The sequence below is a fragment of the Drosophila sulfurigaster genome, chromosome X, assembly GCF_023558435.1.
Source record: "Drosophila sulfurigaster albostrigata strain 15112-1811.04 chromosome X, ASM2355843v2, whole genome shotgun sequence".
In the NCBI taxonomy this organism is placed as follows: domain Eukaryota; kingdom Metazoa; phylum Arthropoda; class Insecta; order Diptera; family Drosophilidae; genus Drosophila; species Drosophila sulfurigaster.
Window position 1 is genome coordinate 2,407,726 of NC_084885.1, and position 24,077 is coordinate 2,431,802.

A 24,077-nucleotide genomic window follows, 5' to 3' on the forward strand; every position below is an offset into this window, starting at 1 on the left:
GGGTGGAGAGAGGACTGCCAGACAGCCGCCAGGCAGGCGTTGCCAGTCGGCTTGAGGCAAGAGAGCGAGAGCTAAAACGAGGAAGAGAGTTGTGGAGGGTCAGACGACGAGCGCGATGGCGTCGGCAAGTTTCAGAGTGTGAAGCGCGGGGAAGACCGATGGGGAGAGGGTGCGATGGAAGGACTCGCGGCGGCCGCAGACCTGAGCCTTGAGCTGGGTAAATATTTGTGGTTTCCGAAAGGATACTTTTAGCTAAGCGTAAATTCAAAAAGGCAAATTGGCAACTTCTGAGCAGGCGAGCCTTAGCCTCAACCTCAGTCTCAGTCTCAGTCTCAGTCACTACCCCTCCTCCTCCTCCTCTGCTGCTGCCCTGTTGCCAGTTGGCGGCCTTAGCTCATTTGCTGGCCGCTAGATCTGTTAAGGGGGAAGCTTGAGTGTGTCTGTGTGTGTGTACTCCTGAGTGTGTGCGTGTTAGTGTAAATGTGAGTGTGAAGATACATATCTGCTGGCATTGGCGTCAGCCACAGCAGCAAACAAACACACATGAGCCAAAGCTCTGCCCCCTCGGGGCAAGGGTTGGGTCTTGGTGATCAGACGGGGTCGGGGGGTAACTGGGGAGGTCTGAGGCTGCGCTTCGGCCTGGGGCTGATTGGGAGCAGCTTGTGGATGTGGAGACAGGCGTTGGTGATTTCATTAGGACGGTGACCAAATAGATTTATTAATCCTCAGGCTAATAAATAGTGTGTGCGCGACATTGAAAACAGAGCGAACCGCAGCCCGGATGTGGAACCGGTTGATGCTAGAGGAAGAGAGAGAGAGATAGAGATAGAGAGAGGGAGAGAGAGAGAGATAGGGAGAGACTGTGCAAGGGTTGCTGCTCACATTTTCAGGATGAAAAGGGCAAATTTCACAGACTATTTTGCAGCATCAGTCGAGAGATCACTAAACTGCCCCCGCCCCTTGACCCTGTCCCTGCCCCTGCCCTTACCCCTACCCCTACCCCTGCTGCTACTGCTGAACTGCCCATTGGCCAGCTTTAGATGATAATTAACCTCTCGATGAGCCGATGATCTCTCTGTGCTCTCGGATGCTGTGCGCAAAAAAACAAGTTTTTAATCATAATTTCCAAGAGGGGTTTTTGTGTTAATTTTTGTTTTCGTTTAAGGGGTTTTACCTCTGATGACTTGTTAATCTCTTGACCTGTTGACCTCTGTTGCTGTTTTCATCATTTGCGCACAGGGGAATTTAATTAGAGACAATAAAAGCAATGTGTAAGCTGTGTCAGCATCAGCATTCGACAGGCTTCGTCCATCACATGAAAATAGTTGTTGCAGCAGCCAAGCTGAACGTGCAACAATGTCGCATGCCGCACACAACTCTTTCGCATGGCCCTTAAAATGACAACATGTGCGAGTCGCAAGTTGCGAGTTGCCACTTGCCACTTGCCACTTGCCACTTGCCACTTGCCAGCAGCTAAGCCTGCAACTGCCACACTGGACACCGAGCAATGAGCACGCCCCGCATAAATTCGTGCAAAGTGAAATTAAATGGGCGGCACTGCGATTTCAAATTTAATTAAATTAGCCCACGTCCCTTGGCCATGCCTTTTGCCACGCCTTTGCAGCTCTTTTTTATTTGGTTCCTACTATTATTGGGGGGCAGTTGGAATTTGTAGCAGCAATTCTAGTACAAAGCAGGAAGTTAGTCTCAACCATTAGACTCTGCTAAGGGTGGCTCAAAACACTTCAATGCAAAGGCCTCAAAATATTTGATGTACTGAACTGCAAAAAACATTGTCTGCTACTAAAGAGTATAATATAATAAATATAATATAAAAAATAAATTACAAAATATTGAATTCCAGACAATTTCAGCATCAGAAAGTATAATGAAAACTATTAATTTATCAAAACAAAATGAATGAATGATTTTGGAATGAATTTCAAAGCTGGAACATAACAAATATGAACATATTTATAAATTATTATAACTATTAAATTTAAAAATAAATATTATAAATATGCTAAAATATACCAATGGTTATTTTTGGTAAATGGAAATGCCATTAGATTCCAAATAAACGAAAATATACCGATGGCTAATTTGGAATATCAATAAGCTATTACATTTAAAATACCACACATATGTATGTAAATATGGTGAAATATACTGATAGCTAATGAGGTATAACGATATGCCAAAATACTATAATTCAATATTCTAAAATATACCGATTGCTATATTTGGTTTATCGATATACTTTTACATTCAAAACGTATCATGCATTAATATACTAAAATATACCGATGGTTATATTTGGTATACCGATATTCTATTGCAGTCAGAATATACAGTAAATACTTTTACTAAAATAATGACTATTTTTGGTATATCGGGATGCTATTACACCCACTATTTACCTTTATTAAATATTCTAAATTATACCGATGGCTATATTTGGTTTGTCGATATGCATAAATAAATATACTAAAATATACTGATGACAATTTTTGGTATATAGAGATGCTATTGCTCTCAATATATCCCATAAAGAAATATACTAAAATATACCAGTGGCTATATTTGGTATATTGGTATGTCAACTTCAAAATATACCAAACAGACGGACATTGTCATATCGTCTCAGCTGTTGACAATGATCACCTTATTAGGTCTTCCTTTCTTGTAGGCTCACAGTTATAATACCCTTTTGCCTTATAGATAGGGGTATAATAAAATATTAAATAAAAAATTAAATTATTGTAAATAAATAAATATTTCAATTTAAAAACTAAAGTTAAATAAAACATAATTGGGTTGTATAGCAATTCATATCTATATAACTACCATATACTATATATAAGCGATTTAATAAACATGTTTAAAGAAGGGTAAACAAAATCAGGTAAATTATTAGCTCAGTGTATTCGCTGGATAGACTCATATTCCTATTGATATTGGAATGGAAGTGCGTCAAAGAGTTGGTCGTATTCTAAACGGTGGTAATCCTGTTGCCAGTAAAGTGGCAAGTAGCAGCCAGATGATGCAGCCAGTTGTTGCAATGTTGTTGTGTTGTTGCTGTGCCTGATACCGCCACTGTTAGTTGTTAGTAGCAATCGAGGGTCATTAAGGATGCTAAGCGAGGGCAAAGTCGGGATAGAGGATGGTGCGGAGGAGGCTGGAGGAGTCGATTGTCCGTTCGCTCGGCTGCAATTGTGCAACAAAACGTGGCAAGCGTTGCGTGGCGTGGGCAACAAAGCAAAAGTCCGTCTAACATTTAAGAGTGCAATAAAAGAAAGTGAGAGAGAGAGAGAGAGGGAGAATGTTGGAGTCCTAGCAAGGTGGACAAATGGATTTTCCAAATAAGCGAAGCGTGGCAGGAAAGCGGGTGAAAGGGTGAAGCTGGGAGAGTGGGGAGTGAGAGAAAGATAGATGGAGAGAGCGAGAGAGAGCGAGTCAGAAGTGCAGTCGCATTCGTGCATTTGTTTGAAAAGTCGCAAGAACAACAGAAAAACACACACACACCTCCCACTCAGATATATTATACACACACACACACACACACACACACACACACACACACACACACACACACAACAACAACAGCTACAAAATGTGGCGAGCAGCATGAAGCATGCAGCACAAAACCCACAGAAAAGTTGGAGAAGTCATTGAATGTCAGCCATGCAGCAAGGAGGCGGCCCCCAGAAACGAGGAGCCTCGGACCTGCTCCGCCTCTGCCCCCTTCTCCCCCTCCAGTCTCCCTCTGCCCTATCCCCTCCATCCTGCCTGTTTGCCATCCTGTTTCGTGGTAGCCTGTATATATGCTTGCATCCTTGCAGTCCAGCACACACATTCGCCTCGACTTAATGATTCTTTTATTCATTATTACACCCGGTACTCAGCAGTAAAACGGGTATTTCGATTTTGCTAAATTTCGTTATTGAATTTCAGAATAAACGATCTATTTTAATCGTACTCCAAAAAAAAAAAACTAAAATTCTTCTAAGTTGATTTCATCAACTGGCTGAGCTCAAACACTAAAAAATCAGATGGTTAAATGCCGTAATCATTGAAAATTTTATTTTAAAAAAACACGGAATGATAATGATTAATAATCCAAGGTACCCATTTTTTTGATAAAAAAAATAAAAATACAAAGTAAGAAAGCTACAGTCATATCTGCTTGATAAATGAAACGAAAATATTGCTGTAATATTTTTGAAATATACCAACAAAAGTAATACTAAAATATACCAAAGTCTTTATTTGATGTACTATTAGAGTGCAAAATATACCAGATTGTCAACCAAAGCAAAATTATTTTTAAAATAACTTCTACAATTTGAATTCCATCTCGAACAAATTTTCCAGAAACTTAAAAAGTGTTCTTCCAAATAAATGATTATGCATGATTTTTATTTTTCGATGATCAAAATAAGAATCGCTTTTATATACTCAAAAGTTTCTTTAATATTGTTGAAATGTATTTGATTTTTGAATTTAAATATCGCAATGATAATCATCATTTACGGTGCCTGGTATTTCTTACCTAATCGCACGATTTTTTGAGCGATGGGTTATGTAGCATCTTTTTTTAGTATCACGAAAAATAGTCATCTGAAGAATCATACTTCAAGTCGATGCCATTTCTGATTTAGTTATTGAGTGTACGATTACAGTAACAATTAGTTTGATTGCCAATACAGAATAATTTCCATACTATATTAAAAATAATATGAAATAACACAAATGCAGAAAAAAACAAATTTACTATACTACATAAAATTAAAAAATAAATAAATAAATATAATTGCGATAAAAGATATACAAACATTTTTTGTATATTCAGTTTATCTTTGTTTTCCAAACTTAAACGTAATTTGGTATAAGAAATCCTAAAAATTGAATATATTAAGTATTAGCAACTAATTAACTAATGAACTACAGCAAATAAAAACAAATGTTCCATTTGTTTGTAGTCATCTATGTAGGTTCACTTATCGACATTTTACTGTACTTGTAGCTTGGATGCTCTTTGCAATTAGGGAACGAGTATCGAAAAGTTGAGCAAACTGCAAACTATTTGACTGTGTTTTCCCTTCGTTTTTTAACGAATGCGAATATATCGTATGTGCTTTGGACAGCGAAGCGCATTTAGCCAGAACGAAAGTGCCAGCGGGTGCCAGGAGAGAAGAGCAGCGGGCCTAGGCCCCACTGGGTAGAAAGAATGAAAGAGAAGGCCAGAGAGAGAGAGAGAGAGAGAAAGAGTGGAATGGAAAGGCGGGAGGCAAATGGGGCTTTGGGGCTTCTATTAACGAGCCAGCGAGTCCTGTCTACCCTCATGTGTGAGTGTGTGTATGTGTGTGTGTGTATGGGTGTGTGTGTGTGTCCAGGCCAATGCAGCTGCCTCCACAGCTAACCACGCATCACTCCGGCGTGCCTCCCTCTCGCTCCCACACTCACACACACCTGCTTTATCTCGACTTGCTACTTCGCTCTTCTCGCTCTTGCCTCTCTGTCTGTCGCATGCGATGTGCGAGCCAAAGACAATGTATGGACAGTGCACTCCACATGCTATTTTCAACCGCACACACACACACACACCCTCCTCCCCCCTATACAAACACACACACACATGCAGTTGGTCGCAGAACAACACGAATTTTGTGCGCGCCAAAAAGGATGCAATGAAAGGACGCGCGACCAACGCGAGCTTCTGGCTCCACACTCAGCTCCACGCTTCACCTCCCCCTCTCTGCTCCCCTCTCCACTCCTTCGCTCTTCGCCAGCGGAGCTAAATCCAAAGCGCCACAAAGGTTCATGGACAGTATGAGAGTCCTTAGCCTGGCACAAAAGAAAGGCTTAAGTTTCCATTTGGTCTCTAGAGCACGATATCCAGCGTTAGGACGTACCACACATACACAAGGCACACACACCACACACACAAATACATACACATGTGTGTGTGTGTGTGGCAAGAGTTGGAGCCGGAGCCGCAGCTGGAGATGGAGCTGCCTCTGGTTTGGTTTGGTTCGGATGCGTTGCGTTTCGTTTCGTTGGGTTGCCTTGCGGTGGCAATACGAGTGCAACCCTTTTGGCTATCGCATACCCTGCAGCGATGGCGAGTGGCATATGAGTGCTCAACATACCCAGTATGAATACTCTGAAATATTCGCATTATGTTCATTTTATGTTAGCATATCATTTTTATCATTTTCTTTCCTATTATTTCCTTCATTCATAAATTATTATTAATGAGCTTGTGGATTTTATTATACATAATATCATTAAGCATAAAAACTGTTTAACTTTAGTGTTTTTTTGTTTAGAGAAGCAACTACTCTTATTATAGCATATTTGGTGAAATTTGCCTATTCAATAAGGTTTTATCTAAATAATTCTCCCCTTTATGTTCACTGCGCTTTTTGTAATCAAACTTAATCGAATTAACTCTGTTACCCTAAAATACCAAAATTAACTATTAATTTTATTTTTGTATTTGCCAAAAAATAATTAATATATTATATAATAATAATAATACCACGCATGTTATAAATTAAAATAATTATTATTTAAACTTCGCACCAATCACTAATATTGAGTAGAAAAATACAAAGCATAAACCCATTTCATTGTATATGTTTAACTATTTAACTCCAATAGATCAACTTGTATAGAAAGTTGGTTAAATATTTTGCATATACTACATTTAAAATATACCATGGATTGCAAAATATACCAGATTGTCGTAGTTGCTTTCGCTGATCAATTAAATTTCTATATTAGTTGATTTATTCGAGGTAGAGTGCAAAATATATCAGATTGTCAGGTATTAATTTGCCATATTTTAAAATGAGTAGCGGCTATCTCACAATCAAGCACCCTCAACTTTAGCTTTCTTACTTGTTTTTAATTTATTTCTGCAGAATTGTTGATGACTTGATTTTTCTGTAATTTACTGTTAATATATTAAAAAATTTCTACCATAGTTGGTAATCGTAAGTATTTACATACTTAATCCCAAGCTGGATATTACAAGAAAAAAGGGAGAAATGTTTTTACCAATAAAATTTACAAATTATATTTATTGCCATCAATAAATTAGTGCTTTATTTCTACATTTATTTCGATTTCACTTAATTTGACGATTTTCAATAAGAATTGGATGCACACTAGTTTCTATTTTAATATTTTCTTACGACTACTTACTATTTTCGAATATTATGTTGATAGTATGACCAAATAAATTATTCATATAAAGTTTAGTTAATCTCAATCTAATAAAAGTTGAATTGGAATGTCATATTTCGTTGTTTTGTTAGTGGATGAAGTTTTGAAGGGGCTGCTATTTTAATGTTTGCAATTGTACATGCGTATCATACCCTATCACATTTAGTTTTGCAAGGTATTTAATATTAGTTTACCACTAGAATAGTTTATTCTGACTTTTTATCCTAATCATTTACGTTTTTTGAAGCCTATCTCTAGTTGGCAGGGTATTTTGGTAGTCGAGCATGCCCTGTGCAATTGCTGTGTTTGCTTTTACGAATGTTTCAGTGTGTCCATGTGGGCGACGACGATTGCTGACGGCGGTGTGGAGCCGTAGACATTTGTTCTTTGACTTTCTTTGCTTTCCGGGTTGCCTGCCCCTCCTCTACTCTCCACTCTCCACTCCCCACCCTGTCACCCCCTCTCCATGTGTGTGTGTGTGTGTGTGTGTGCAGAAGTTGGTGCTGCCATGACAATGGCCATGGCAGAATCCAATTCAACGTTGAAGTTCGCGTTTTTGGCCATTTTATTTTGTTTGGGCGCTTTTTATTGTTTTCGCCTTTCGCGCAATGATAAAAGTGAACAAGTCCTTTTTCACATGGCCAGTTCCGCGATGCGTTAACACACACACACATCCACATACACATACACACACACATAGTTGGCTCTGGGAATTCGCATTGTGCGCGATAATCAACGCATGTTTCCCTGGACGAAAGTGAGAGAGAGAGAGCAGCGGCCATGTTTGGCCAAGTGTCTGCGTCCTGTTTCGTGTGTGTCCTGTGAGATGCGTATGTGTGTGTGTGTGTGTGTGTGTGTGGTGGGTGTCCTTGTCACATTTGGGTTGCCGCCATGCTGGCTTTGCATTCAATTAAAACATCACCCGTTTTACTGTCCCATCAAGTCGCTTCGTCCTCCTCCTCATCCTTTGACACTCTCAAATTATTCAAGTGGTCAGATGGTGTTGTTCATTATTTCTATAGTTGTTCTTGCTGTAATTGCTTACACATTTGCGATAGGGTTGAACACACACACACACACACACACACACGACTTCGCATATGTGTTTGCATCTGACTCTCCGAGTCCGAACTTACAACTCTTCCTCTCTCTCTTTCTCACACATTCTTTCCGTTGCTCTCTTTCTTGCATGGCAATGGCTCTTACATCCGCTCGCATTAACAGCATTGGCTCGACTCTGTGTCCTGCGTCCTGTGCGTCCTGTGTCCTGACTCCGGTCTGGATTCTCGTTCTGCCTTTGCCTTTGCTGTTGCTGTTGCCGTTGCGAGTGCTTCAATTCGAACATAATAAATTAATTTATCATCAGAAAAGAATCTCTGTAAGCAAGCAGTAAAAGTTTCACCCTTATAGCCACACACACACACAAACTCGCACACACACACATTAAGCGTAGGTTAGCCGTTATATATGGTGAGAGTATCAGGCACACACACTTGAATTGCTCGCAGCGCAAAGCATCGCATCGCATCGCATGGACTAAAGTTGACCCCCCTCAACTCTGTCCCCAGCCCCAACATCATCCCCATCCCCATCCCCATCCCCTCCACCTACACACAACACGTACTTAGTTACAGTCGCCATATTAGCCTGCAAACTGCAAAGCTCAATTTGTCGTCCCATTGGCAAATGCTGGCCAACTGCTCAGCTTTTTCATTTCGTTGACTGTGAAATGAAATCAATAAGACGATAATAGATGCAATTGTAAAGTGTAGTTTCATATAACACTAAATCACAATTTTTCTTTTTTCTTAAATCAAAAGTCATTTGCTCAAACAATTCGTATTTCGAAATTCCTTTTTAAACTCAAGATATAATACTACCCGGCGTCGCCCGCTTTGTATTTTGTAATAATTTTTATACTCCCACCCGATAAGTAGAAGAGTATTATAACTTTATGCTGGCAGGATATGTATATAACAGGCAAAAGGAGTCATCTGGAACCCTATAAAGCATATATTATATATAGCCATGTCCGTCTATCTGTCTGTCCGTATGATGCACTGGATCTCAGACTCTATATGACAACTAACATATGGTATTTATGATTCTCGACTGCGATCGGATACAAATTGTTGAAGTACGCCTTCTTTGATTGGGTGTTAGTTGCTATGGCTGTCAATCTGGTAAATTTTGGCCTCTGTGGTATATTTTGAATGTACACCATACCAACTATGACTATTTAGTATTTTTGCAGTATAAGAATTTGGTATAATTTAAAATGAATACCGAACTGTTTTACTTTCTCACTGTCGAGCGCACTCAATTATAATTTTCTTACTTGTTTTTAATGAAGGTGTTTTTTTCTCTACCGTGGTTTTTCGTATTGAAGTATTAACAATTTCTAGTAACATTTGATGAACAAAAAAAAAAAAGTTCCTTGTGTGTATTTGATAAGATTTATTCTTGTGTGTACCTTTTGTATCAGCTTTTTATGTATATCAATAATGTGTAGGATAGCTTTCAAAGATATATCGTTTTATGTTTATGTTTGGAGATCTATTAAGTTTCTACCATTTTGTAACTGAAGTTCAGAAAATATGAAAAAAAGTTTTAAAATCAAGATGTTGGTCTTAATACAAAGAATTTTGTTCCAAAAAGTGCGTCGAGAACATGAAAATTTTAATGTCAAAAAACACATGTTGATTTCGAGTACATTTGGTATAAGAACCAAGTCTTTGATTGTAAAAGGAAAAAAATCTTATAGTGTAGTATGAGATAAAAACATATTACATATTTTTTTGTTTATTCTATTTATTTATTATTGTATTATATTATTTAGTTGGCGCATTCAGTTATTAAGTTGTATGTTTTTTAAGACGAATGTTCTTGATTTTAGAAATTGGTATTTTTCAGTGTATATCCAGACTTACTTATTTGATAATTAACAAAATGAATGAACACATTAAATGATTAAAGTTATTCAAAAGATAATGTATTTATTGTGCAAATGCCGAGTTCGGAGAAGTGTTTAGAAATCACATTCCATACATTTGTATAACAATTATGAATGTTACAGGAAATATCACATTGTTAAATTTAGCACACTTCAAGCAAATATTTTTCTTTTGTTTTCTAAAATTAACAAAAAAATATGTAATGGAAAATATTAGCTTTATATTTGGTTGACTTACTTGTGATAAATCCAATTAATTTCCTATCGAACAAATCGAGATTTCAGGATCATTAACCTCACAAGATAAACCATTTAAATAATTCTCAATCCAATCCACAATTCGCAGCGAATATTTCTCAGTATAATCCCAAGTATAGCACACCAAGAGCTGTAGAGAAAAGAGCTTGATCAATACCTCCAGAAACTTGATTATCTTCGATCTAGATTTTATGCCACGATTCACCATCAGCAGTATCAAAATCGATGACATAATTAGAAATAGAAAGAATGTCAACATTGCTTTCTCCAATGGCATAAAACAAATTGTTTGCCAATTTAAAGCGATCGCTATTAGCGATGGCAGTAAGTAAACTATTTTTAGGAGAAACATTTTTTACAGCCTTGAAGTAAAATAACAAATTACAACTGATTTGTGAATACAAAGAAATTCAAGGCTAACTTCATTTCTACTTTTGTGAGGTTTTAACAAGATACGAAAATCTTAAATAAAAATTTTATTTATTAGTAAAAAATTTCTTTTCCTAAAAATTAAAAATTAAATAATAACAAAAACTTTGAAGGATTTTATAGGAAATATATTAAAGAAAATTTATAAATTCTTAATTTCAATTTGTTGTCATTTGTGTTTCAGTAAAGTTCTTCCAAGAGTTATCTTTTTTATCAACAGATGCCAGGCAACGAATGTGCTTTATTTTTATACCCGCTACCCATAGGGTAGAAGGGTATTATAACTTTGAGCAGGCAGGAAATGTATGTAACAGTTAGAAGGAGGCATCTCCGACCCTATAAAGTATATATATTCTTGATCAGTATGTATAGCCGAGACGATCGAGCCATGTCCGTCTGTCCGTATGAAACACTGGATCTCAGAGACTATAAGAGATAGAGCTATAATTTTTGGACAGCATTTGTTATGTTTGCACACAGATCAAGTTTGTTTTGAATTTTTGCCACGCCCACTTCAGCCCACGAAAATCAAAAAAATCTAATAACAAGCGTAACTTCAGCTAGAGCTAGAGCTGTGAATTTTGGTGGTGGTGACAATAATAACTATAATAATTCCTGAAAATTTGTTTGCGATCAGATAAAAATTGTGGAAGTTATTAAAGAAATCCTTTTGTATGGGCAAAAACGTTTACTTACTAGGTTTTAGTTGCATTGGCCAAAAATCTGGTATATTATGCCGTCTATGGTATATTTTGAATGTGACACTATATCGAATAACAAATATACCATTTAGTATATTTTTAGTAATTTCGTATTTTTGGTGTATTTTGAAAGAATACCGCAATATTTTGATTTTATTTAAAATGGGTAGCGGGTATCTCACAGTCGAGCACACTCGACTCTACATTTCTTACTTGTTTTAAATATAAAATAAAGAGCGTGAGAAACTTAAAAGGATTTTATACTAAAGAATAATAAAATAAAGAAAAATGTTAAATTATTAATTACAATTTTCAAAGTATTTGTCATTTGTGATCTAATAAATTTCTTCATAGATATTTATTTGTATTGTATATATTATTTGTATTACAGTTGCCAGGCAACGAATGTTCTTGACGAGCCGTAAATAAATGAAATGCAGCATTCTATATATGAAGCATTAACTAATAAAGTATTTCGTATTGTTTTGTCTACGAAGCCGTGGCGGTAATATGATTTTCGGGGTTGGGGGAGGGCGAGAGTGAATTAACTGCTGTAGACCCAACGTTGTCCATTGCTCGACGCAACATGTTCGATGCTGCTGCAAACAAGTTCGAGCCGGCCACAAGCCAGTCGCAACCTTGGGCTTTGGGGTGGTAACGACGACGACGACGACGACGCAACTGCTTGGACAGCGACGCCTGCAGCGCTACGTTGACGGCAGCGTCGACGGCGATGTCGACGTCAGCGTCGACGTTAACGGCTGGATGACTGGCCCACACATGCGCTGCCGTCAACACACACATGTGTGTGGGTGTGCGAGGGTTTTGCACAGACGTTGAATTCCAATGCCAATTGAAGTTTCTGGCTGCCAATTGGGGCGGCCAGTTATGTTGGATTGGTCACTGCTGGTCGAGTTTTGTGCGATGTGGGGCCGAGCATGGGCCACTTCCACGTGTCGGCCACATGGCCAGCGGCCAATGGCGTCCACTGGGCAGTCAGCAAGCTGTGACGCACGCGTTCGCTTTCTCGTTCGCTCTGCGCAGCGCTTCGCTTTCACATGTGTGTATCGATATGCCACTGTACTTGTGTGTGTGTGTGTGTGTGTGTGTGCAACCCATTTGAATACTGAACGTTTGCACGTTAGCGACACCTGGGGGAGCGCTTAAAAGTAGGCAACGTTTTTTACGTAGCTCGCGATCGTTAACGATGAGTTGCCTACTTTTAGGTGCTGCTATAAAATTTTTATAGCAAGCGATCTTCCGCTTAGCCATGTGTTTATATCAACAGCGTGGACTTCAACCCTGAAGTTTAAGTGAAAAATGCATTCTGTACCATTTTTGCAATTTGTATGTATTTTTGTATTTGTATTTCGTAACACAGACAACTATTTTTAATTATTAATTTACGTTTGTTTTTGTTTCTTTTTTTTGTTTTCGTATTTGTTATTGTTATGTTCAAAAAATTACACACACTTGAAAAATATTTTTGTTTTTGTTTTCGTTTTGTTTTTTCTTTGCAATTTGCTTATTCGTTTTATTTTGTTTTATTTTGTTGTATTTCTTGAGTTGCACATTCCGTTTATTGACGGCCAATTTACAACAATTTTATTTAGTTTTTGTTTAAGTATTTTCTTTAGTTTATTTTGTGCTTTCCTTTCAGTATAAAGTTATTTAATTTATAGCTACATTAAATTTTCTAAATTTTGCTTGATAGTTTTTGGTTTGCTTTTTTTTTTCCGCTCAATTTAATTTTCGTTCGGTTTGCTGTTAAAAAAGAATAAAAAATTGAAATAAAAAAATGATATTTGGTGATGAAATAAAAGATAAATTTTGTATGATTTTGTAATATTTGCTTTTTTATTCAGTTTTCTTCATTTGATATATGAACTATATATAGGTATGTATATACATAGATGTATGTATATATTTTATCTATACACATATATATATATATATAATTTAATATATGTATTTTATGTCTTGTTTTGCTGAAACACAATGCATTGTCGATCAGTTTATGAATTTCATTTAACAAAATCTTTTCTTATGCTTTCTCTGCATATCTCTCTCTCTCTCTCTCTCTCTGTTTCATTTGATTTCTCTTTCCCTCTCAACTTGTTTCTAATAAATTATGCACGATAAACTTCATAGTCGGTTTCGAAAATAACAGAAATTGCCTGTATTATTGCAGCAGCAGGAGAAACGGGACGGTGAGTGGTGTGGATTAGGGGTGAGGGGTCAAAGGTCAGGGTTGTCTTTTTTGGGGTGTGTCTACGTCCGCTGCAATTATAGAAACAATTTTCACTGGCTAAATTGTAAAAATTTTAATAAAAAAAAACCAAAAAGGAAAAATATATATGAACAGAAATTTTCAACTATTTTTCTCTTTTCTGTTTTTTTTTCTTTTTTGAGTTTTTGAATTTCGCTCACCAAAAAAATTTGTACTAAAAACGATTTTTTAAATATTAATCAAATTGTGGATTTAGATATAGTTAAGTTTTTAAGTTAAATAACGAAAATCAACAGCTTTAAAAAAAAATGCTTAGAATTTGCTTCTTTTGTCTTCTTCCATTCTTTGCGCTTTTCTTTTTTGTCTTTTCATTTGCCAAACAAGAAAAACAAAACAAAAAACAATCAAAATAAAGGAAAACATAATACATACATTAGTTCCTCAGTCTTCTAAATCTAGTTATTTGTTGTCGATTTGTTTTTGTTTTGTTTTTGTTTTTATAATTGTTAATTGCTTTGAAGTTTTACGTACAAATTTTGTCAACTTTTTATTTCGACTGCATTTTCATCGGTTTTTTTTTTGTTTTTGTTTTTCATTTTGCTGCAATACTTAAACTATCATTTTTGTTTGTTTTGTTTTGTTTTGTTTTGTTTAAAAAAAAAATGTGTTTTACATTTATAGATTTATTTATGTATGTAAAAAATTTGATTATTTTCGTGTTGTTTTTAATTACATTTAATAATAATCGAACTATTTCCTAGGCAAAAAAATGTATCGAAATCAAATAAAAAAAAGCAAAAAAAAATTGAAATAATAATAATTATAATAATTATTTATAATAATAATAATAATAATAATAGTAGATACATACAATATTGTTTATATATTCAATACGATTTTTACAAGTGTTGCTCTTTAGTACCTAGATTTCTAGATTTAGATTTACTAAAATGTACATCGATGTTTAACAAATACGCGACCTTAAATACACACAAAAAAAAGATATATATATATAATTTGTTTATGTCATATGTGTTTTTATATAGTAAAATTTAGCGTATAATTTCGCTCACTGGGAGCGCAATTCGTGTTTGTTTTTTTTTTGGTTTTTTTTTTTTTTTTTGTTTTACGTTTTTAGTGGGTCTTTTCACATAGTTGTTGTAGATGATTTTTTTTTTTTTTTTTTTTTTTGGGTTTTTTCAATAATGTTTGCTTGTTTTGTTTGTTTTTATACAAATTTTGTTTGTTGCTTAATTGCTATAAATACACTGGAAAATGTGTCGCTGGCAGAACGAGTGTCCTGGCTGCAGCTGCTGCTCTCGCTCTCTCGCTCTCTTTCTCAATTTTGTTTATAAATTACGTAAAAATATTTATAAAAAAAAAATTGTTTAAAAAAATTGATTATTGTGCAAATTATGTAATGGTAATATGTTTTTTTTTGTTTTGTTTTTTCGTATGTTTTTAGCTGGACAGAAAAAAAAATGCATTAAAATTATATTACATAACGGTTATTGCTTTGGTATTAAATGCCTCTGGTCGTGTCCTAACGTGTCGTTACATGTCGTGTCGTGTGTGCTTAGCTTTCAGAGTGGCAGCTCGTCAGGGGGCGGTGAGGGAAAGGGCAAGGGGCCAAGGGGTAATCTTTTAGATAGTGCAAAAGACTTGGGGTATTTACAGAGGGGCGGGTCAGAGGTCAAAAGGGGGGAAGGGGCGAACACATCTTTAGAAGATGCGCGACATGAGGCGACTGCGACTGCTGGCCAACTGTTGTTGCTGCTGCTCTTGATGTTGCTGCTGTTGTTGCTGCTGCTGTTGTTGCTGCTGCTGCTGAAGTTGCATCGGGGACAACAACGAGTTGTTGCCGCGCAGTTGCAACGCATGAGGCGGCGGCAGTTGCAGTTGGTGCATCGGAGGTGGCGGTGGCGGTGGTGGTGGTGGCGGGTTGCTGCTCCAGCTGCTAAAAAGTCATGCCTCCTCCTTGAGGGAGATCGAGTGCGCTGGCAGGCTGGACGAGGCGTTCGAATCGTTGTCCCCACTCACGCTTCCCGGCAGCGACAGATTGTGGCCGCCCATCGTACCGAACTGGGGCGGGAAACCGACTGCCACGCCCATGGGACAGGCGGGCGACAGCTGCGATGGGGTCGGCAACTGTTGCTGCTGCTGCTGCTGAGCCTGGGCCGCTGCCTGCAGCTGTTGAGCGGCAGCAGCAGCTTGGGCGGCAGCCACAGCGTTGGCTGCATTCGCCGCTGCGGCGGCAGCTTTGCCCTGGTTGACGACGCACTTGCGCATGTGCTTCTCGAGGGTGGAGGGCACGCTGAAGGGCATGTCGCAGAAGCGACAGCGGTAGACGTCCTTGCCGGTGCGTCCGTGCGTCTTCATGTGGCGGGTGAGCTTGGAGCTCTGGGCGCAGGCGTAGGAGCACAGCTCGCACTTGTACGGCTTCTCGCCGGTGTGGCTGCGGCGATGCACCGTCAGGTTGGAGCAGTTCTTGAACACCTTGCCGCAGAACTCGCAGGTGTCGTTCCTCTGGCGGCTCTCCTTCTTCAGCAGCGGTCCCTGGAGCAGCGAGTTGGCGCCACCCAGGCCCAAGGGTTTCAGTTTCAAGTTCTCGAAGAGCGCCTCGTTGCGGTGGAGGGCGGACATGCCCCACCAGTCGCCGCCGTCCATCTTCATGCGCTTGGACAGCTCGAAGGGATTGGGGAACGGATTGAAGAGCGGCACCTGGGCGGCTGTGGGCGCATCCTGTGGCTGCGGCTGGAACATGTTGCAGTTCTTTGCGAACTCATCGCGCAGTCGGAGCGCCGCAACCGGCAAACCGTTCAGTTTGTCCGACAGCGGTTGAGCACCGTTGCCTCCGGTGGAGCCTCCGCCAGCTGCACCCGCACCTCCTGAGCCTCCGCGATTGTTGTTGTCCACGCCGGCAGCGGCGGCTGCAGCGGCTGCGGCAGCTGCAACTGCGGCGGCCTCTTTGCGTCCCGACTCCTGCAGCGCCTGCTTGTACGCCTCGGAGTACTGGGCGATGTTCGAGAGTCCGAACTTGTCCATCAGCTCACCGACCAGCGATGTGGCACCGGAGCTTGTGGTCTTGGGACTCTGGCTCTTGCCATCGATGCGATTGTTCACGCTCAGATCTTCGGCTTCGTAGTCAACATCGTCGCAATCCTCGAGCTCATCCTCGTCCTCATCCTCTCCCTCACCCTCTGCATCACCATCGACGTCCTCATCGTTCAACTCCTCGTCGGTCTCATCGGGATTGGGATCGTCATCGTTGTCAGCCTCGTTCGTCTCGAGCGAGTCCGCATTGCTGCCGCCATCGTGACCGTCCTGATTGTTATCGCCGCCATTGCTGCTGCCTCCGTCGTGTCCCTCGGCTGTGGGACTGCGATGGACACGCATGTGCTTCATCAGCTTCTGGATGTGCGAGCACTCAAAGTCGCAGGCGGTGCACTTGTACGGCTTCTCGCCGGTGTGCGTGCGCTGATGTATGATCAGATTGTTCTCAAAGCGGAACTTCTTGTCGCAGTAGCCGCACGCAAAGCAGCTCGCCTCGAGCTCATCTCCGACTGTGGTTGCTGCCGCTCCCGCTGCTTGTGGCTTGCTATGTGGCGGTGTGCTGGCCGAACGCGGAGTGCTGGGGAGGGTCAAGTTGTTGGCGCTGCCATTCTCCGGTTTCTCGGGTGGCGTCAGGGAGTGAGGACGCGGTGTCACGGGGGCCACGGAGCTGGGCGAGGGGCTCGCAAAGCGCGGCGATTGCTTCTGTCGTGGACTCGGCGAGCTCGAGTTAACAATGTTGCCAGCTCCAGGGCTTGTTGTGCCCGCAAGCTGACGCAATCGCTGCGAGTAAAAATCCATCTGCTGCGGTTCCAGGCTAGCCGGACTCACTGCGGACTGTTGTGGCTGCTGTTGCTGGGGCTGTGGCTGCTGCTGCTGCTGTTGTTGCTGTTGCTGCTGCTGCTGCTGCGAGCTGAGCGATGGAGGCGGCAACGAGGCGGGCGGCACTGAGCCACGCTGGCTGCTGTTGCTTGACGGCGGTCGCTGCTCGACGGGATTAGGAACATTGACGGCAACACCAGGAGTTGGTTGCTGCTGCTGTTGCTGCTGCTGGTTGCTGGCGGCATTGAACTGCGCCTGGGCAGCGGCGGCTGCGGCAGCCAGATTGAAGCCATGATGGCGAAACTGTTCGCTCACCAGCTGCTCCATGCGATAGTGATCGGCGGGCGTGGGACGACCGAAGAGCGGCGACACGCTAGGAACTACATTGCTCTGGGCCAGCGCCGGTGGCAGCGGCATGCGGAGCAGCTGGAACGGATTCGCGTGCATCGCCTCTGGCGGCGCCAGCAGCGGATGATGCCGCATACCTGCCGCCATTGCTGTGGCCATGCTCTGTTGCTGCTGCTGCTGTTGTTGTTGCTGCTGTTGCTGTTGTTGCTGTTGGTGTTGCTGCTGTGCACGCTGTTGCTGCTGCATCAGTTGTTGTGTGGGAGAGTGGCTGCTGACACTGCTGCTGCTGCTTGTGTTTGCTGCAATTGCTGCTGTGTTGTTGTGGTTGCTGCTGTTGTTGTGGTTACTGCTGCTGCTGTTGCTGCTGCTGCTGCTGCTACTGTTGTTGTGGTTGTGGTTGCTGTTGCTGCGCTTGCCTGCTGGCGAGACCGACTGCGAGGCAACTGCCTGCGCCATCAGCGCATGCAACGGCAGCGGCACGCCCACAGCTGCTGCGGCTGCTGCTGCTGCGGCGGCGGCTGCTGCTGCTGCTGCCGTTGGACTGAGACTGCGATTGGGGCTGCTGTGGTTGCTGCTGCCACTGTTGTTGTTGCTGTTGCTGTTGTTGCTGTTGTTGCTGGCATTCGCAGCAGCCGACGCTGCGGCATTGAGTGCCGCAGGTGTGGCCACAGTGAGTGTGGCGCCTCCGCTCGACTCCACGTAAATCTTGACGCCGTGCGAGTGTTGCACGTGCTGAATCAAGCGCCACGCGGATGTGTATCGGGTCTTGCATGTCGAGCACGTGTAGTTGCTGGGCTCTGTAACGATAGAAGAGAGAAGGGAGAATAGAGAGGAAGGAGATTAGTAAAGTATGCGAATTGACAGGAAATGAGACTGCCAGCAATTTGGCTTATTAATTATTAATAAATTCGGAGCGTATCTATTTATTGATTTTTGCCCAACATGCAACGCATACAAATGCCCCACAGAGGAGTCGCCTACACACACGTCCTGTTTACATAGTTTCATTTCATTTTTTGTTGGTGGTTTGTCGCGACGTTTGTTAATTTGCCACGGAAACCAAAAATCAAAAACCGAAGCGTAAACTCAGCCCACACACACATTCCTCCCTCTACCCCCCTCTCCACCCCCACACACACACACACACATATTCTGTCACAACATGTCCTGCGGCAGGAAATTACACCCATAACTATTGATGGCTAGAGGGAGGACACGGAATTTCGGAATGTCTGTGTGTGGACAGCGTGAACGCAACAGATGCGATTTTTAAAATGAAAAATGTGAAAATGTGCAAAATTTGTTACGCCAAAAGAAATATTAATAAAAAAACCCGAGAACACAGAAAATGCACTACAACGGAACAGTTTGCAAAAAGTTTGAAAAGTTAGGCACGTAGATAAGAGATAAAAATCGAATGTGGTCCAGGGCTAATCGAAGTGGAAGTCGCCACATGTCACCAAACAAGGTGTTAATGCGCAACTATTACAAACAAGGAGACAAGAACTAACCCCCCCAAAAAAAAACCCCTGAAGAAACCCTGAATGGTAGCGAGAGTTGACAACGCACTCTGCATTTAAATGACGTTTTAAAATAAAAGTGAAATAGAAATAGAAATGGGAATGGGAATGAGAATGGGAAAGGAATGGATAAAAGGGAAAAAAGCAGCGCATGGTGAGCACGAGACTCGATCGGAAAATATATTATAGAGAGAGAGGACACACTTTTGCTTTCCTTTGTTTAGTTTTCCACATTTTTGTCCGCTTTTTATTTTTTATTTTTGGTTTTTTATGACGTTCCACGCCACTGCAACTTCCGCTAAAGGTGAGAGAGCGTGCTTAACATGATTTTTGGTCACGACCCGAGCAAGTCGAGCGCAAGAACAACGCCTGATCAGGCGTGGCAAAGGATAGGAATATGGATAGGGATAGGGAAAGGGAAAGGGAAAGGGAAAGGGATAGGGGATCTCAACAAGATGCTATGCGATGCGGGCAGGAAATGCAAATGAATCTGACAGATACGACAACAAAAGGGTTTCATTTAGGGGTTGCTCCCTAACCCCTTGGCACGTCTCATCACAGATAATGATCAACATCATCCGCGGCAGCAGCAGCAGCAGCAGCCGGAGAAGCAGCCGCTAAAAAACGAGGCAAAAGTTGTCGAAAAACGTGCGGCATTTGCGTTGCGAGGCGCGATCCTAAGCTAAAAAACAAATGCTCGCGAGTTGCGCACGCGCCAGGCATATCCTCTCACATTATCCTTGCTGTCTGTCTGCCTGCCTGTCTATTTATCTGTTGTCTGCGCCTGGCACGTTCTGATTTTGGCAGCTCTTTCAGCTGTCGCTGTCTGAGTTGCTGTCGCTGTCGCTATTGCTGTCGCTATTGCTGTTGCTGGCATTGTCCTGCGGGAGTCGAGGACTCTGCCAGTGTCTCAGTGGCAATCTCAAGTGACCCGACTGCATTGAAAGCAGCTCAAACGGAAGCGAGCGCAGAAAACAAAACTGCGACGAGTCAAGGAAATGGCAAATTGACCGCCTGCTGCAAAAAACGTGGAGCCAGGAAGTGCGCCAGGACAATGTTGCGTATGAGCGATGCCAGCACAGCACAGCACAGCACAGGACAGGACAGCACAGGATGAAGCGGGAACACAGCGTGTGGGCTGCTGCTGCTGTTGCTGCACAGAGCTAAAGGGTTGCACAGTAATGGGATAATTGTTGCAGCCTTTCCGCCGCTGTTTTTTGTTGGCAACGTTTGGCGCGTTTCTGTTGTTGTGTTTCGCTGTTTGTTGTCGTCGTCGAGTGTTCTGCGGGCTCCTGCGGCGATTTGCATGGCTCGACCTTTAGCTTAAGCCGGAGCCATCTCCCTCACACACAACTTGCTCTCTTCTTTCTCTTTTTTGCAGTGCTTTATCTCTCTAGGTTTCTTTTTTTTTTTGCCCGCTGCTGTTGTTGTGCACAAAGCGAGTGGAAAAGAGGAAAGGAAAGGAAAGGAAAGGAAAGGAAAGGTATGGAAAGGCGCGCGTAATCCTTTTGTGGGCTCGAGAGCAGGACGTGAAATTGCATGAAGCTAGCGCATTAGCCATTGATTTGGATATTGAAACGAAGTAGAAGAAAAGCACAAGATGTGCGAGGGTCAGCTGCAAAAGTGCGGGGGGGTGAGGGGGTGGGGGGGACTAATGCCTGGCTTAGTGCCAGCATGAGTCAATAATTGAATGCGAGTGCGGTGAATACTGAACAACTGAATGTTGTAACCTTTTTTTGCTTTCTCGAATGAATGGGGTAAATGGGTTCAAGCGGCGTTGTCCTTTGCTGACCCCAGTCCTCCCCCTCTCCTTTCCCCTTCCCTTTCCATTTCCCCTTTCTCCTCCCACACATAACTCGCAACTTTTGATGGTGTTTCATTGTCGTTGCGGTCGCGACATGCTGAGCGAGCGCTGAGAGCCAAACAAATTGATAATTAACATGATTCACACACACACTCACTCATGAATACACTCACATGTGTGACAGGCAACAGCGAAAGTAACAAAAAAAAACTTCCCATTTTGTTGACAGTTTTTCACAGACAGGTGACAGGCGTGGGGAGTGGCAGCAGCGGGGGGAGTTGTCATGGCAGCAGTCGCTCCATATTTATAATTACCAAATGGACAACAATTGCGATGCGATGCGACAACAACTTTCAAATGCGTTGCGCGGCAGCAACGAGAGAGAAAAAACCGAGTCGAAAAATGAAGAAATTAAAACAATGCGTAATTAACGCGACAGATACAGATACAAATGTATCTCTATCTCCATCTGTATCTGTATCTGTATCCGTATCTGTAACTGCTGACAGTTTTGTGCATTGTGTCACAGGAGTCAAACAACTTTGTTGTGTTGTGTCGCTCGTGTCAAAAGCGCAAAGTTCAAGGGTTAAACATTGACAATGTATGCTGGAAATCCGTCTCGCGACATGTGGCTGACAAGCAGTGAGTGCATTCATGAATACACTCACGGTGATGATGTATTCATAGTCAAGTTTGCACTCACTTGGCATCGACTGACTGTCAATCGACTCTCGTTGGCACGCGACGTCACCTCGCCACGAACTTTGACCCCTCGGCGCGTGGTCAAGTCACGACGTCCTCAACTGACCAGCTCCCTTCCCCCTCCTGGGTCAACCTAAAGCATTTCCCTTTCGCTTTTTGCCCGAGTTTAACCCTCTTCTTCTTCTTGTTCTTGTGCATTCTTTTGTGCGTGTGTCAAGTCCAGTTCTGCTTCAGCTTCTTTCTCCATTCACATTCGAGTGTCCTGCGCCTTTTGTCCACTCAAGTGCTTGTCCCTCTGCCCCTGCCTCAGTCCGTTTGCATTCCTTTGCCATTGCCTTTGCTTCTCTCTCTCTTTAAATTAACCCCGAGGGCAGCTCGACTTTTGCTTTAGCTTTAGCTGCCTGCTTTTGTTCTATGTCCTGTTTGCTCTACCCTTCTCTTCCTCTCTCTCTCTCCCTCCCTACCTTTCCCTTTCCATTTCCCTAACGCTCTTTGCTTTTTTATTGTTGTCTTTTGGCTTTGGCTTTTCATCAGCTACAACCACAGCCACAGCTACAGCTATACAGCTTCATCGTCATCGTCATCGTTTTGCAATGCAAAATGTCAAAGTCAAAGGCCAGCAGCCGCGTGACAATCGAAGCCAGCTCCCTCTCCCTCTCCCTCTCCCGCTCTCTCTCTTTCTCTTGTTATCCTTTGCTTCTGCTGTCCGAGTGTCCTTTTTTTTCCTACTACTGCTGTCTGCTGCACATCAGTTTATCAGCCTTTAGCCCGCTTTGATGTTGTTCGCTCTGCTTTTTTCCTCCCCCTCCCACTCCCCCGCCCCCGCTCTCAACCCAGTTTGCAATTGGTCAGAAGGCGCGCGGTTGAAGTGTGTTAATGCAGCCGCAGCTGCAGCTTATCCCCGATCAACTCACACATCAAACACATTTTTGCGCCGCGTTTGATGTGTTTTTTGTTATTTTTTCTGTGCTTTGGTCAGCGATTGTTATTACAAAATACCTTACCTGTATGCACTGTGTTGGCTTCCGCATCGACCAGCTCCATTTTGGGTCGCTTTGCCAGCGGCTGTTGGCAATCAGCATCGACATCAGCATCAACTGCTGCCGTTGTCTGCTCCTGCTCAGTGTCCAGCTCAACGTGATGTTGCTGCTCATCATCCTCATCGTCAGCATACGTTGGCTCCTGCTTGACCTTTGGCTTCTCAACGTCATTGTCATTGTCATTGTCATTGTCGTTGGCATCGTCATCCAAGTGGCAATCGTCGCTGCGTCCAATGTGCGCCTGCTCCGATTGCTCGAGGTCTGCCTTCGGCGTTGTATTGTCATTCTCTGCAAGCAGAAGGAATTCTCATTTAGCTAAGCTCCATCTTTAAGGCTTTCACTTGCCACTTACCGTCTACGAGGCGTTTGGGTGTGCTGCTGGCGCCATCGGCCAACAGATCCGCCGGACTTGGCGGCGGTGTGTGGATCCGTGAACCGCTCGCTGCCGCTGTGGCTGCTGCCGCCGCTGCGGCTGCTGCTGCTGTGGCCGCCGCTGCTGCTGCGGCTGCTGCGGACTGTCCACTTGCTGGCGCTGTGGCGCTGCCAACGGGCGCCGATTTGCGAGCGGCATTTGTGATGGGCGCCGAAATGGAGGGGCGACGATTGACGAGACTCAGCGGACGTCCCTCGTCAGCATCGCGATCCATGCTGGGCGCTTGTGTGGTCTGGCACTGGCCATAGTTCTCCTTGTTGCACTGCAGCACCTTGTGCTGTATGAATCGGACGATGTCCGACAGTGCGAAGGTCTTCTGGCAGGCGCCGCACGTCAGGATGTCCTGTGCGGCGACAGCATCGTTCTCTGTGGAGTCGGAATCTGTGAACAAGAAGAGAGGGAGAAAACGTTTCTTAGTCATTGTCTTTAATGGTCTCGGGTTGAGTTAGGAAGATGGAGATGGAGAGGGAGACGGGGGATACGGGCGAGAAAAAAGGGAGCAACATTTGCACTTGCAGTTCATAAATTTGGGTTGCTTTTATGGGCCATCAAT

At 42.5% G+C, this 24,077-nt stretch overlaps 2 protein-coding genes across 2 annotated transcripts in view; both read right to left on the reverse strand.

The window, feature by feature from the left end:
* Nucleotides 1–14,348: 14,348 nt before the first annotated feature.
* Nucleotides 14,349–15,757, reverse strand: LOC133847876 (uncharacterized N-acetyltransferase DDB_G0290199-like). Its single transcript, XM_062283147.1, has one exon. It carries the CDS (start codon nucleotides 15,710–15,712, stop codon nucleotides 15,527–15,529), a length of 186 nt encoding a protein of 61 aa, XP_062139131.1. The 5' UTR covers nucleotides 15,713–15,757; the 3' UTR covers nucleotides 14,349–15,526.
* LOC133847874 (uncharacterized) overlaps nucleotides 14,895–24,077 on the reverse strand; it is a 62,323-nt gene continuing 53,140 nt past the window's right edge. Inside the window, exons 2-4 of the mRNA XM_062283146.1 lie at nucleotides 23,444–23,905; nucleotides 23,056–23,379; nucleotides 14,895–18,822 (exon numbers count right to left, since the gene is read on the reverse strand). Coding sequence (XP_062139130.1) covers nucleotides 15,770–18,822; nucleotides 23,056–23,379; nucleotides 23,444–23,905 — 3,839 coding nt within the window. The 3' untranslated portion in view covers nucleotides 14,895–15,769. The remainder of the gene's footprint in view (nucleotides 18,823–23,055; nucleotides 23,380–23,443; nucleotides 23,906–24,077) is intronic.